Source organism: Artemia franciscana, chromosome 21, assembly GCF_032884065.1.
Source record: "Artemia franciscana chromosome 21, ASM3288406v1, whole genome shotgun sequence".
NCBI classification, from domain to species: Eukaryota; Metazoa; Arthropoda; class Branchiopoda; order Anostraca; family Artemiidae; genus Artemia; species Artemia franciscana.
This window is the reverse complement of record NC_088883.1, coordinates 34,307,324-34,323,199: the sequence shown is the minus strand read 5'-3', so window position 1 is coordinate 34,323,199 and position 15,876 is coordinate 34,307,324. Positions and strand designations below refer to the sequence as shown.

The window sequence follows — 15,876 nt, the reverse complement described above, 5'->3', positions numbered from 1 at the left end:
TTTATATGTTGAATACAATTATTTTGCATATTATGTAGTAAGAATTGTTTTCTAACTTCACACTGTTCATATACTTTACCCCTACCTACACTCCTTAAGTAATCGCATCTTTCAAAATAAAACAAGGATGATATGAAGATTGGATTGGGCGGAGAGGGAGGAGGTAAACAAAAGCTGTTTACATTTGGGTATTAACATATAAAAGCCGGATTATAAAATATTCCAGAATAATTAACATTCAGTATTTTTACTTCAAGTCAAAAATGTCAAAATTAAAATAGTAGAAAAATTGGAAAACTTCAAAAAACATTGCTCTAAGACTGCAAAAAAACGTAAGAATTGTTTTAAATTACAAAAAATAGCCTTAAAAAAATATTAGAGAACCACGCATTTTAGTTCTTGATGAAGTTTTTCTCTCTCTTTTTTAGTGGTATTTCCAATAGAAATGTACGACCTGTCACCCTTCTTCTTCTACTGTAAATATTAAGAGGAAACTTTTGTAATAGTGTAAATGTAAATAGTAAGGAGAGACAACATCCAATAGCTACATTTAAAGCTAGCCCAAAAATCTACTAGTTGATCACATATTTTAGTTGTTTTCTTTTTCTTGGGTAATAATTCGAATAAAGTTTTCAAACTGCCACCCTTCAACTCCTACTGTAAAGAACAAGTGACCACTTCAGAGGCGATAACAATGAAAGAAAAATATCCAATAACTCCGTTTAAGGTCAGCCTAAATATTTATTAGCTGATGACCTATTTTAGTTCTTTATAAAGATCTTTTTTCCCTCAAGAGCTATTCCCAATTAAAAATTTTAAACTTCCACCCTTCCACTATTACTTTAAAGAACAAGCGGCAACTTCATATATAATTATCATAAAAAAAGATACTCAACAGAACTATTTAAAGCTAGGCTAAAGGCTAATCGCCGATCACATATTTTAGTTCTTGATAAAGATCTTTTTTTTTTCTAGTGCTATTTACAATAAAAAATTTCCAACTGCCACCCTTCTAAGCCTATTGTGAAGAAGAAATGGCCTCTTCAGAGGCTAAAGTCATGAAAAAATTGCCCATTAACTCTATTCACAGCAAGCCTAAAAAGCTAATCAGTAAGTATTTTAGATCTTGATAAAAAATTGTTTTTCTCAGCGTTATTTCCAATAAAAATTATCGAAGTACCACACTTCTACTCATCCTGTAAAGAAGAAGTGAGTTGCCACCCTTCTACTTATGCTGTAAAAAACAAGTAGCCACCAAAGAGATAATAGTAAAGAAATACAGCACCCAAGAACTCTATTCAAACTGATTCAAATACTCACGGCACATGAGCCACAAGAATCTGCCTCACATATCCATTAGTGGCATTTCTGTCAGCTGGGTCGGCTGGGGTGTAATATTTATGGAAAGCCACGTCCTTCGGGATATCTGGATACAGATGTGTTAAGTACTTCAAATCGAAAATTCGGTCAGCCAGGGATCTGATTGTAAAATCTTTTGTGTTGAAGGGCTGAATCATTAATATTTCATCATTTTCTGAAGAGAAATAACTAAATTCAATATTTAGCACAAACATGTAATAAAAAAACAAAATTATGATTTCAAAAGACTATTCATTTGTTTTATACTGAAGTTATAAAAAACAAGTACTGAGGCTTATATTCTCTGGGCAAGTTTTGGAATGTTATACACGAAAGATTGACAAGGACAATCTTCGGCAATCTATCATTCTTTGTCCGCAGACCAAGCTATCTCAACCTTTCTCTCATTATAGTCCTAGAAAGAGGAATTGAACCACACTTATCATACAGCCTAATGTCTGAAATACGGTGAGTCAGTCGGGTACCCAAAAAATATTTACGCAATTTCTCTGCAAAACATTTGTCAAGTCCTCTTCTGTTATTCAGAGCGCCCATGCTTCAGAACGTGAGAAAATGTTTTTCTATTATTCAGTAGCTAAGGCTCGGGTCTATCTATCTATTGACCTTATCTAATTCAAATTAAGTAATTAAATTATTTAATTTAATTAAATAATTTATTTAATTTTTAAATTAATATTTGATATATATAACAATTTTATAAAATTTAAAAATTATATATTTTAAAAATAAAATTATATAAAATTTCTCAAATATTCAAATGTTTCGAATTTTTTCTCCCTGAGGTAGGATGAGTGTTTAGTTAGTTTCGTTTTCTTTTCTCCATAGTGTCATCTTTATGGGTTGAAAATAAATGATAATGATGATGAATACGAAACACGAGTGGCGGCCTATGCTGTGTTTGTAAAAATTTCTAATTATCAATACACCTTTACTTCGTCTGTTCTACAGAACTGTTAGACTATTTTATTATACTATTTTTCTTTGTTATATTAGCTTTGTTGTGGTTGCTATTGTTAAGTTACGTGTACTTTTTGCTTTGCTATTAATTTTTTCTCTGTACTTCATTATTTATACTTTTGTATATTTGTGGGTAATAGATATAATAATAATAGTATTTCAAATTAAAATTAGCTTTGTATTCTTTTGGATTGAAAAATACGTTGAAAATCAGCTAAAATTCATCAGAAACAAGACATTTTTCCTATCTTAAGTTTAAATAACTTAATTATCTTAATAATCTTAAATAACTTAATTAATTAAGTTTAAATAACTCTCTTAGCCAAAGTCTCAGTGATATCACAATTCTGGCTAAGCGAGAGGATAGATTTGAAACTAAAGAATCAGTAAAGGCCTCTTGCTATTTTGATGCATGTTATAGTGGTTGGCTTGCCGTAAAATCGCATTTTAAGAGCGAACATCAACTTGTATAGAAATCTCCCAAATATGTATGCTATATTAAGACAAAAGCATTACATGGCTTTCACATTACGCCATAGATTTTTTTACGCTCGTATAACTTAGGACGCTACCTTATACAACTTTAAGGAGTAAAACTTGTCGTAACGTGGGCAGTATCAGTTAGATATAATCTGAAGGTTGCTCTGCATACAATTGTAGGTTATGTAATTTTATATGACGTTAAATTAAAACGAATGCAACAAAATTGGATTTCTGGGTGAAAAATTCATGTTGAAAATAATAAATGAACTTTTCCTAGAAAGCCTTTCATGTCATATTTTCACCAGAGCTTCAATCGCCATTCTGTATTTTATATTTTTTTGAAGAGTTTGATACTGTGATGACTCAAACTCATACGATTTTATTATCTCCAAGACGCAAACGATAGCAACTACAGAAGTAACTTGAAATGGCATCCACAGGAAACAGCTGTGAAATAACTACTGGCTTATCAAGTTTGTAAAGGTTATAATATTCAGTAGTTTCAAATGTATTCAATACTCTTTCGTTAAAATAATGCTTCAATCTGTTTCAAACTCATATCAATAGCAATGATGATAATAATGTAAAGTACTTCACTTTTAGTTACTTTTTTTTTAACCTGTAATGCAGACATAATGAGAAAAGAGGGTTCGTGGCGATAGCCATCTATAATACAAGTCATCTGTACGGGAATTGGTTGTAGATGGCGAGAAGAGAATTTTGGCCTAGGAATTAATAAGTAAAAAATTTGGAAAAAAGAATAGATTCCAACAGGACTAAAACCAAAATAGAATAAAAAGAACAAATTAAACTAAAGTGTACAATAACTACTCAAAATAAAAACCAAAAAAGTAGAATAGCGTTATATTTTTCTTAAAGTTAATTTAAAAACTTTTTCCACAAGACAAGTTTTTCAAAGACAAGTAAAGAGCTCCCTTAATCCAAGAATGAGTAAAAATAGTCAAATAATCTTCCAAGCATAAAACCTACCACAAATCACTATCAATAAATAAATGAAACTCAAAAAGAACAGAAATTTCAATAAAAAGCCGAGTAAAACTCCAAAAGAGCAAAAATTAGCATGAGTAGGGCTGATAGCCCCTATGCCTTCTAAAGACCAGAACACAATTTGCGCTTTACTGAAGAAAACAAACAAAGAAATGACCGTGGATTGTCAGTTAAATTGACATATACTAGCACTTCTTTATTAAGGTTTTGATTATTTTTCATTTATGAAAGCAAGAAGGGTGAAAACATTTCAATCGTATTTTGTTTTCAATACAATCCACGACAATTTTTTTCACTAAAGTACAAATAAGGATCTGGTCTTGAGAAGGTATGGGGGTTGTCAAAGACATAATTTTTAGACCCTTCAACCACATTGAACAAAACGAGTATCTCAAAATTTTGATTAGATGTGTTTTCAGAATTGATGGGCGTGGGAGGGGGGGGGGCTTGATGCCTTCAATCACTTTTGACTAATAAAAACGGCACTAGCCCTTTCAATTTCCAATCGAATGAGCCTTTTTCGAAGTTTCTACGACAGCAAATGGCCATCTCAAAATTTCTATCAGATGCATTATGAGAAAATACGAGGTTTTGAGGGGTAGGGGTTATCCATCCTCCGATCACTCTGAATCTTAAAAAAGGCACTACAACTTCCGATTACCAATCTGACAAGCCCCCTCTGAAGTTTATATGATCACCCTTCCTTAATATACCTCATATTCTCCTAGGGCATAACGTATAACTCTTGCCCTGAGGGATGTTGGGGGTTGTGATACTCAAAGACAGAACTCCAGGACCTTTCAATTACGCTGAACAAAATGCCTATCTTAAAATTTTTAATGGATGTTTTTGGGGAAATGGTGGGCTTGGGAGTGGGGTTAGTTGCCCTCCAATCACTTTCAACTATTAAAAAGGGCACTGACCCTTTCATTTTCCATTCAAATGTGCTGTTTTAAAGGCCTCTAGGACAACAAATGGCCATCTCAAAATTGAGATCAGAGACATTTCGGGAAAATACGAGGTGTGGAGAGAGGGGGGTATCCTTCCATAACTCTAAATCTTAAAAAAAAACACTAGAACTTCCGATTATCAATCCAATGTGCCCCCTCCATATGTTTGCGATCACCCCTTCTATTTATATATCTTATATGCCCTCACGACATAACTTAGAACCCTTACCCTAAGGGCTCTGGGGGGGTTGTCATCCTCAAATACATAATTTTCGGACCTTTCAATCACGTTGAACAAAATGGCTATCTAAAAATTTAGATTGGATGGGTTTTGGGAAATGGTGATTGTGTGAGGGGGGTTAGTTGCCCTCAAATCACTTTCAGCTATTAAAAAGATACTAGCCCTTTCAATTTTCAATCAAATGAGCTCTTTCTGGATTTTCTAAGACAACACATGGTCGTCTAAAAATTTCTATCAAATGCATTTCGGGAAAATATCAGGTGTGTGTGTGTGTGTGGAGGGGAGGGGGGGTACCCGCCCTACAACCACTCTGAATCGTAAAAAGGACACTAGAACTTTTCACTACCGATCAAATTATTCCCCTACGAAGTTTATACGATCATCTTTTCTATATATACCTTATATGCCCCCAGGGTAAAACTTACAACCCTTGCCCTGAGGGCTGTGAGGGGATTGTCATCCTCAAAGACACAACTTCCTGACCTTTTAACTACGCTGAACAAAATGGCTACCTCAAAATTTTGATTGCATATGTTTGGGGAAATGGTGGGCGTAAGAGGGAAGTTAGTTGCCCTCTAATCACCTTCGACTATTAAAAGAGGCACTAGCCACTTCAATTCCCAATAGATAAGCCCTTTTAGAAGTTCCTATGACAGCAAGTGGCCATCCTAAAATTTGTATCAGATACATTTCGGGAAAATACGAGGTGTGGGGGGGGGGTATCCACCGTCCGATCCCTCTGAATCTTATAGAGGGCACTATAACTTCCGATTACTGATCCAATACACCCCCTACGAAGTTTATACGATCACCCTTTCTATATAAACCTTCAATACCCCCAGGGCATAACTTACAGCCCTTGCCCTGAGGACTGTATTCTTTCACGTTTTGACCGCTGAGGACGCCTTGTTGTCACACAGGTGAAATAATCATTTGTTTGTTCTTTTTTACTTCGAACTGGTCGGAGATCTGTTATTCTCAAGCTTTACTCAATTGGTTTTGTCCTATGAGGCCAGTCCGGCTTTAGATTTTTATGTGTAAAACTATTCCATACATCCAATTTGTTTCTATCTCGAAGACACAAACATGAAAAAAAAACCTTTCTTTGTTTTAATAGTACTACTAGCATCGCAATACCGAGACTTTTTATCTTACTTTAAATCTTTTTATATTGCCTGTTCCTACCCAAGTCCTAGTTTTTACCCCATTAAAGTAAGTCCTAGTTTTTATTTGGTCCCGGCTGGATGGAAAAAAACATTCTAGGCCATCTGTGAGATATGACATCTATAAGGTGTCAAATTTCACATTTGTGACATGTGATCCTATCTATAAGATGTAATTTAGCAATGTAGCCTTTCCTTGATGCTAGCCCGAATGAGAAGAATCAAACGTTTTCATTCCTATGCCTTATTATTTGACATTAGGTCGTTAAAAAGAGTACCTAGAACTACCATTAAACAATTTTCCTTGAAAGTATTTAATACAGTTTGCCCAACCTTTTTAATTGCATATTCATAGCCAAACTTGACCACTATTATTTCCTTGGCTTTTAGTGTCCAAATCTTAACATTAGAACTTAAAAAAAAAATTCCAACTGCATAAAAACAACCTGCGTCTCCGCTATTCTACTTTTTCATCTTTAACAGCTTCCACTACCTTTACGAATAAGCCATAAATACGTTCTAAGACCCCACTGGCTATACATGACGCTTGACAAAAAAAAAAAAAAAAAAAAAAAAAAATTCAAACAAAATTTATCATATTCATTTATAATACCAAGATGTCTATAATGACAATGGGCAACTACAAATTTGTTGCTCCTGGTTAATTAAAGAAGACACGAGTGGCAGAAAAACAAACAAATGGTGTAGGATTAATGTTTTTTTTTACTACAAAATATGCAGTTGTCGCAACAGATAAGACTGTGGATCTGCTAGGCAACAGTCCCAATCTGAAGGGCCATCAGCTAACAATGGAAGTAAACGTAGCAATGGAAGATGTTGTGTACAAAGCAGAAATCATCTGGGTACTCGAGTCCTTGCAAGCTTTAATGTCTGCAGCTTCGTTGGAATCAATGATATCTTTGAAGCCATATTCCCTGGTAAACTACCGCCTGGGATATCGATGAATGTGAAGAAAGCTATGCACTTGATAACTGATGCACTTCAACCACACTGTCAACAGAATTTTACGAAGGATATAGTTGAAGCTCACATTGTTCTTGAATATGACGATCCAAATCTTACCCAAACGATCCATTAAATTAAGACTGCATTTATGATTTTGCATTCGGTAATGGGACTGTCATCACCCTTGATTACAGGCACACCCCTCTTCCCCCCTTCCAATTTTGCTGATGACGGTCATTGCATATGCGACCGAAATATCTTGTATATTACGCGAATGTTATTATAACTGTCTAATAAAAGGAATTATCTCTATTTGAACTTTTATTTATCGTCATGGAACGGCAGTGTGGTCTTTAAAATTATCTACATGGGACATGCAACTGGTGAAGACATTAAAAAAAAAAAAAAAAAAAAAAAAAAAAAAAAAAAAAAAAAAAAAAAAAAAAAAAAAAAAAAGCTGATGTCATGCACTGAGAGCGAGAATTTACCTCTAGAAAGACTAATAATGATAGGTATCATTGGATTTAATGTCAATAAAAAGCTATGGTCATAAATGAATGCATTGAAGAAGAAAAAGTCTTTGAAAGAGGTTGGAAACATTGGAACGTGTAACACACATGTCATGCAAAATGTATTCATGAAAGGGTTTTAGGAATTTGGCAAGGAGTTATCCGACTTTGTTGTCATCTTGTGACATTTTTTTTTCTTGGCTCGCCTGTATGATTCAAGTATCTTTTAGAATGCCACAAAATAAAGATTTCCATACATTAGTTTCATTCACCACGTCCCAACAAGATGGCTGACTTTGGGTCCTGCTGTTTGCCAAGTAGTTGTACAGTGGCCAGCAGTATTGGAGTATTTTTTTCATTCTGTGTCGTCAAAAACATTTGAAGAATGTCGTGGCGTCAGCAAAGTACCTCAATACAGAGCTCGAATCCGTGTATTCGTCGGCTGAGTTTCAACGAAACTCACAGCAGCGTATCAGACAAACGAATCCCTCGTGCACGCTCTTCATACCGAGTTGGAAAACTTACTTCCAACTGTTTTGGCGAGACTTCTGAAACCCGGCATTCTCATGTCTGGTGAAGTTTTTACCAGTTTGCTTGATAACTTGGATAACTATTTGCAGGATAATATTGTTCGTAAGCAGGTTGATCTTTCTTTAAATGCTCAGTAACTCACCTTGGCAAAGAAACAAGAGTTCCATCGAATGGGACGGCCGATCATTTGATCATGAAGTGCCCCATCTCTTCGAACAGCCTTCTCAAAGCGCTTAGGTACCTGGAAATAGGATATTGCTGCAAGCCAGGAAATCAGTAGAATCACCATCATACTTCAGTAGTACACCAACTCAGCAGTACACCATCACACGTCGACCACTACTGGCATCAACTCTCAATAATGGACGGTTTTGGTGGACAAAAGTATACGCTTTTGTCGAAGCCTGTAAAAGCTACGTGGGCATTAACACACAGCAGAGCTGACGTCGAGAGGGTTTTTATTCTTAGGAAGATTTCTTCTGTTGGACAGAGCCTCCTTGTCAGGACGAGTCCGTAATACGATGATGTGTGTAATTGACGAATTGAACACATATGGAGGCAAACCCAAAAGGTTTCCTACTACCAAAGAATTGTCAACTTCGGCTAAGTCAGCTTGGTCAAAATATCGAGACTATGGGGAGAGCAAGCAAAAACAAAAGACTGTTGAATAAAGCGTCCAAGACCCAGAGAAAGAAAGGGAGTTTAACCTAGTTGACATCTCTAGCAAAAAAAGAGCTAGACAGACTTGAGAAATAATAGTAAGAACAGCGCGCCTCTGAGAAACGAAAACGAGCAATTGTTGATACTGTCTTGAAAGAAGCCATCGATTGCTCCCAGAGAGCGGTGGCTTCAAGCAATTCCATGAACATTGCCTTGGCCAATTTTCTACTAGAGAGAGCAACGAAAACCCGAGAAGACAAAAAAATTAAGCAGATGAAAAAGAGAGGGCTGAAAAGGACCTACAAAAAGGAAGTTCGACCAGATAAGCGAGTAAACCAATCTCTCGAAGAAGTGAATGAGTTAGCTTGCCAGTTGAAGTCTTATGGATTGTTTTTGCTTGTTCTAAATCTCGAAGCTGATCTTTTTTTAGTCTTTTTATATAAACATGGCTGAAAGTTTGAACAAAAAGAAAATGAAAAAACAAAGACAATTAACCCGTCTCCAGGGAAAACGAGTTCCTTCCAAGACTCAAGAATATGATAATTCTTGGGGTGACTTGGCCACCGTTTCGGATTCGTGATCAAAGGAATGTTTTGACCATGAATGGCAAATTAAATTCCTTCCCACTTAGGTCCCTATTGGTACTTTTTTCACCCCTAAAGTCCCTTGACAGGTCACCAAGTCCCTTTTCTAATGAACAGGAATCATTCCTAGCCCTGGTTGGACACCTTAAAGCCAAGTAGGTTTGAACACAGCATGAACAACACTGAGTACAAGATTTTTGGCATCCGAATATTCCACCCTATAAAGAGGAGAGGATGCTCTCCTCTTTTCAGTCACCCTACTATTAGTTTATGAACGGACCTTTAGAGGAAGAGAATATGTAATTTCTATAATTGGAATACAGGTCAATTTGAAAAAAAAATTCATACAGGTATGGTTCATTTTCTGAAGGTACAGGAAATAATCTACCCTTGAACATTACCACGACATGATCGATCCATCTCACCCATCCTATATGCCAATAGTACTCTCTATCCTAGAACAGTACCACACTAGGACCCATCTATCCCACTAACCATATAGGCCAAATAGGACATGAGCTGCCTATGTTTACAACAGTTAATAGACCATGTGGTCACAGAAAAAGTTTCCACTGTTTTGTTGCTTCTTTCTGAACTGCGACAGGATAACCAAGTGACCAGTACAGCCAGATTTGTGGAGAAGCTATATTATCTAAACCATGCATAATCTATATCATGCTCCCAAACAGGGAATTTTGGGGACTTCTGGGGGAGTTAAGGAACTTTCTGCACAAAAAGGGACCTTTAAAAGACTTCAGCCAACAAAAAGGACTTTAGGGCCAAATCCCGAGCCCTGCTTTAAATTCGTTCTCGATAGTAATAGATGGTCATCATTCCTTTAAAGTCAAAAACAGCAATCCTAAATACTCTAGTATCCTGTGCTGATTCTGCCAATCTTCGATTTACAATAATATAATCAAATAAGGCTGTCTGTCTAACCCTTATGTGACTACCATCTTAACTTATGGGCCATATTGTGACCAAATATGATATTAATTATAGCTAGATTGCTATACCTACAAAATTGCAGCAGTCTATAACCGTTACTATTTTCTTTTCCTATGCCAAATTTACCTAGGCTGTGATACTATCTATCCTATTTCTACCCCTTCGGAATTTAAGCCATCCCCCCAAAAAATGCCTCATGCCTACCAGGAATATTGTCCAATTCTTCCTTAACTATAAGTAAAATGGATCTGAGTCACTACTATCTCCGTCAGTCGGTTCTACAAGGACACATACTACAATGACTGACACCTAACACATTTGGCCGTAAAACCAGCAACTAGAATTCTATTATTAATACCCTACTAACTTGAGCAAGACTCAGAAGCTTCCTTATTCAAAATAAGCCCTACTCCCTAGCTATGTGACCCATATTTCCTGCCTGAGTAAATAAATTCTGAGTAAATAAATTCCGAGTTAATAAATTCTGAGTATAAATTCTAGACCATTCACCTAATTACAAATAGCATAATCAATAAGGCTAGCAGTTTTCCCAGAACGCGAGTACCATGTTAACAAACAAGCCATTTTTGGACTAAATACAGTGTAGGTTATAACTAGATGATTGAACTTTCCTAATTCTCTGTAAAAAAAAAAAACGTTCTTACCTCCATGCCAGGCAATAGTAATTCCACCCAGTTCTGAGTCAGAATATCTTAGCATAAATGTTCCACGAGGACGTAATTTGAGCATGTCAACTGTTTGATTTCGACTAATGAACCCATGAATAATGCTTCAAGAAAAAGGAAAGATAAATTAGTGAAGCTTAGATATTTATTAGCAAAAGTTACAACAAAATTAACTGAACACACTAAGTATGCTTAACAAAACGACTCAAACTCAACATATTAAGGAAGCTTGCGCTAACTGAAAGAGTCAATGACAACACAAAAGTTTTTTTTTTTAAGTTTTAAATAAATAGTAAACCAAAATACACATAATAAGTTTCCTAAATAAAAAAAATATACAAGGAAAGAAGAAAATAAAAGTAAAAACAGATACCCCTCCCCTATATCTCTCTAACTGCTTCTTAAAATGCAGTTAAAAATATATCACTAAAATAAATATTTCTACAACTCACAAATTGGTCTGAAACAGCAGATAAAAAAAAAACTTATTTTGAGATTGATCACACAGTCTTTTGGAGACAAACCCCTTGTTTTTCATCCTTTAGGAAACTCGACCCCTGAACAAAATTATTCCGATAAACCCCTCCAGAATAAAAGTCCTCAATCCGAGCTTGGTCATTATGAATGATAACTTGGAAAGTAATTATGCTAATTAACAGTAAATAGCATAATTAATAGTAATTAACATTAATAGCAATTAACGGCAAATTAATAGTAATTATCTTATATAAGACATGACACCAAGCAACTTTAAATATACGTCTTTTAAAGTTACGTCATAGATATTACTATGAAACAGACTATACGTCATAGATATTACTTTGAAACAAACTATGCGTCATAGATATTACTATGGAACAGACGAAAATACGAGTTTAGCAGGCTTTATAAGTGTCTTATGGTAACGATATTGTGTTCACCTTCTTCTGGAGAAAACACTGTAATGACAAAATCTTACTTTATAATATGCAGGAAATTTATATTAAACTATGGGTCACTTCCACTATAATTCATATTTTGTTTATTATTCTTTTGTTTTATTTGAAAAAATACTGCTTCATTTTTTATGCATTTCCACATTTGCAATAACCACGATATTGAACGTCATCTACATCGTGACGAAGAACTTTGGAACTAATCAATTTAAAAATAAAAAAGCGCCCTTCCCGGATGGTCTTCATATGGTGTAACTAAAAATACAGTAAAAAAACAAAAAAAAACTTTCTAATAATCTAAAATCTTTACGATAGCCGTTTGCAAATCTTGGTTGACAAAAAGATAGAAGACGTTTAGTATCGTAAATATTTAAATACTAGAAAACAGATATTAATAATAATGATATTTTTTCTTTCTTTTTTTTAAGTGGAAAAAACGTGAAACAGTGGAAAAACAAGGAAGCGAGCCAGATAATCCATTTAAAATAATTTTCTGCATAATATAAAATAAGAATTTTATTATCATGGTATTTGCTTAATAGTGACACTAAGAAAAAACTTCATAAAAAGAATGACACTTGGTAAAAAATTCAGATAGGATAGAGAAAGAGATTCACTAAAGAGATTCGTATGCTAAAGTCGAACAAATTACATTTATTAATTTAGTTTGTAACAAAACCCTATATAATGGAACCTATTATCTGTTGTCAGAATGATATATATCGTATAGCAGGGTCGTATGCAGGATTTTTTTCGGGGGGGGGGGGGGCAAAAAACTTTATAAAACACATCAGGAATTTGTTTATATTCACTTTTTATACGTTTTTACGATGCGTACAAAAATTTTGGGGGAGGGGAGGATTCAAACCCCCTACCCCCCCCCTGCATACGGCCTTGTCGTATAGCAACCCGTTTTTCCAATGTCTGTCAGTCATCCACATTAAAATTATAAACTTTCAGATTTGTAAAACAATTATAATCTATCACCATTCCCGATATGTAAAGTTCCGGCCTGGAACAGTCTTACGTACATACAGACTTATCTAAATAGACTTATTTCATTGATACATTTCCTTATTAGCCCAAGGACCCCTAAATCTGTTCTCTGATGAGCTGTTTTACATGAGCTTTTTGCATAAAAACATTAATAGAATATACAGTGCCAGCCGGGCACAGACTTGCTTATATGTATGTACTACCATATAGACATATAGGCTTTCATTGTGCATATAGACTTACTTATCAACCCAAGGGCCTCTTAAATGTTCTCTGGTAAGCTTCTTTATAGCATAAAACCATTCCCAAAATGTGAAGTTCCGGTCTGGCAAAGGCTCTTTGCAAAATTGGGACCATGTTATTATGCCATTTGGATTGTCTCCAGCATTGTGATTCCTGGAAAAGTAAGATAACCTACTAGAAAAGAGGAAATAAATAACATTTTACTGTAGACAAAAATACTTTTCTTAAAGGGTACATAAAAATTGAATAAAAACTGACACTTCAACTCTAATGGAAAGTTTGTGATTTTTTAGCAAAGGTAAATAATTTTTGCATTGGACTTAACAACCCTACCGGCGGCGCTAATCTCCGTTTCATGGCCTCAGCCAGGAAGTGCAATTTGGGGGGGGGGAGGTGGAGACCAGTTACCCTGTGCTTTTGCACACCCTTACTTTTTACCTTCCCTTGATTTTTCCAGGTACCCATTTAGAGCTGGGTCGATCTGGCTGGGCTTACAGAACTTGTAATTTAGAACAAATAAAGCTTACGCCACTGATCCCCATTCCGAAACAAAGAACAAGCGACACTAGGACTCGAACTCCTGTCCTCACGGACGAAAGATATCAAATCTAGCGTGCTTGCTGCAATTTAGCCTAAATTCAATGTATCTTACATAAATAAACCCATGCATATATGCAACATTTAAAATACAAGAGCTTGCATCTTCTTTTTTCTAATCTAACACGATGTCGTTATACTGTTTTATGTCCACTTGGCTGAAGAAAATGTTTTTTCCTGGTTGACAGAAAAAAAGGACTTTTTCAGCGCAGGAGAAACTACCACTGTTATACGCAACCAACCAACCCTAGAGCCATTACACATATTATTCGAATATGACAAAAATACTATAAAAAAGACAAAAAAAATATTTATAGATATTATTTTTTTGGAACATCTATAACGGTATGCGCTATGGCTTATTACGCAATACCAGAAAATAGGGGGGAAACAACCTAGTCTATCATAAGAGTAGCATAACTGTTGAAGTTTTCCTGAATTTTAAGTTGACTTTATTTTAATGGTTACCCTGGTTCCCACTGCTGCGATTTTGCGCAAAATCCTGCGACATACGACAAATGACACAAATCGTGCGACAAACGACGCAAAACCATCCGTTTTGATACAATGTCGGATGCGGTGAATAATTTCAACTCATACGACAAACCGCATGCGTTGTTTTGATTAAAAAAAAAAATCATAACCAAAGTCATGGAGCTGATTGAAAAGCTAATTTTGGCTAATTTGAATTCTTCTAGAGTTTGGTTCTACAGTTTAACAACTGTAGAACCATCAAGAGCACTAGTAGGAGCCATAGACCATTGGCAGCGCTTGAGGTAGACGAAGATGAGGAAAGTTATTTCTTCACGATTCTAGACAAACTGGGATTGTGTCTAGATTAGTTTGTCGCAGCGACAAAAAAGTCTGCGTTTCTTTGTGGACCTTCATCCGATTCTGTCGTTCGTCGGTTCCGCCAGAAAAAAAATTCTGTCGGGACTGACGCAGCAGTGGGAATCAGGGGTTAGTATAAATTAAAGTTCCAGGTGGGACAAACTTAGTTCTTGAACTTCCGGTTTCAGATCATGCTTCCTTTCCAATTGAAAACATATAATGAGATGCTTAAATTTTAATTAACAAATTTTCAACTAATAAAAGTTGAAAAATTATTTTTAATAATGATATAATTAAAAATAATTAAATGGATAATAATTAAAAAACCAATTATAAGATTCGTGAAAGTAGACCCAAAGAAACTTAAGCAAGTATTGAATATAATTTGGTAATAATGATATAAGCGGGCATCATGAGTTATCATGACAAATAATAAGTAAACAAGAGGTAAAGACCCTTCAGTGCCATCGATACCAACATAGGCCATCGAATCGGCGTTTGAGTTGAGGAACAAGTAGTAGACTTACTGCCCATCCCAGCGGCAGCAGGGCTGCCAACTGCCGACGTCTAAAAAGAGTGCAAATCAAGAGCAAAAAGGAGTGCTTTTTGCTCAAAAAGAGTGCAAGTCAAAAATCTGCATATCCTCTCTTCTGTGCCCCCTCTGAGGTAAAAAAAGAGCGCATTTCACGCGAAAAAGTGTAAGTTGGCAACCCTGTTCATTGAGTTAAATGCACTTCCGAAAAATATGCCAACTACTGACGTTAAAAGTGAGTGAAAACTGACACCCAAAAAGGACGATTTTCACTCTTCCGCATCCTCTCTGAGGTAACAAAGAGTACATTTCACACGAATAGTGTACAAGCTGGCAACTCTGAGCGGCATCGGAACTCAAACCCTGGGTACATATTGCCAAGCAGAGCATCAATCCATTGTGGAACTACAGGAGTATAGAACATTAATAAAATAATCTAATAAAATAATTTAACTCCAGCAATAAATAATTTCTTAGACCATTTCTGTATATGTAATTAATGTTAATAATTAGGTTATGTCTAGATTGGGGTTTGGTTTTTAGAGGGGCTAAGTTATAGAATTCGTAAGATGGGGATTTTAAAAGTAGTTGTAATGTAAGTGGATTTACAAGGCCGCTGAAAAATGGAATGGATTCTAAATATGATATTGATGATTAAACCAATAGGATTACATAA

General features: G+C 35.4%; 1 protein-coding gene across 2 annotated transcripts in view; it reads right to left on the bottom strand.

Moving 5' to 3' along the window:
• The window catches only part of LOC136040975 (signal transducer and activator of transcription 5B-like), a 206,711-nt gene that overhangs the window by 21,337 nt on the left and 169,498 nt on the right, over window positions 1–15,876 (bottom strand). For both annotated transcript variants that reach the window (XM_065725449.1, XM_065725448.1), the window contains exons 13-15: window positions 13,241–13,393; window positions 11,046–11,170; window positions 1,321–1,534 (exon numbers count right to left, since the gene is read on the bottom strand). In XM_065725449.1, coding sequence (XP_065581521.1) covers window positions 1,321–1,534; window positions 11,046–11,170; window positions 13,241–13,393 — 492 coding nt within the window. The remainder of the gene's footprint in view (window positions 1–1,320; window positions 1,535–11,045; window positions 11,171–13,240; window positions 13,394–15,876) is intronic.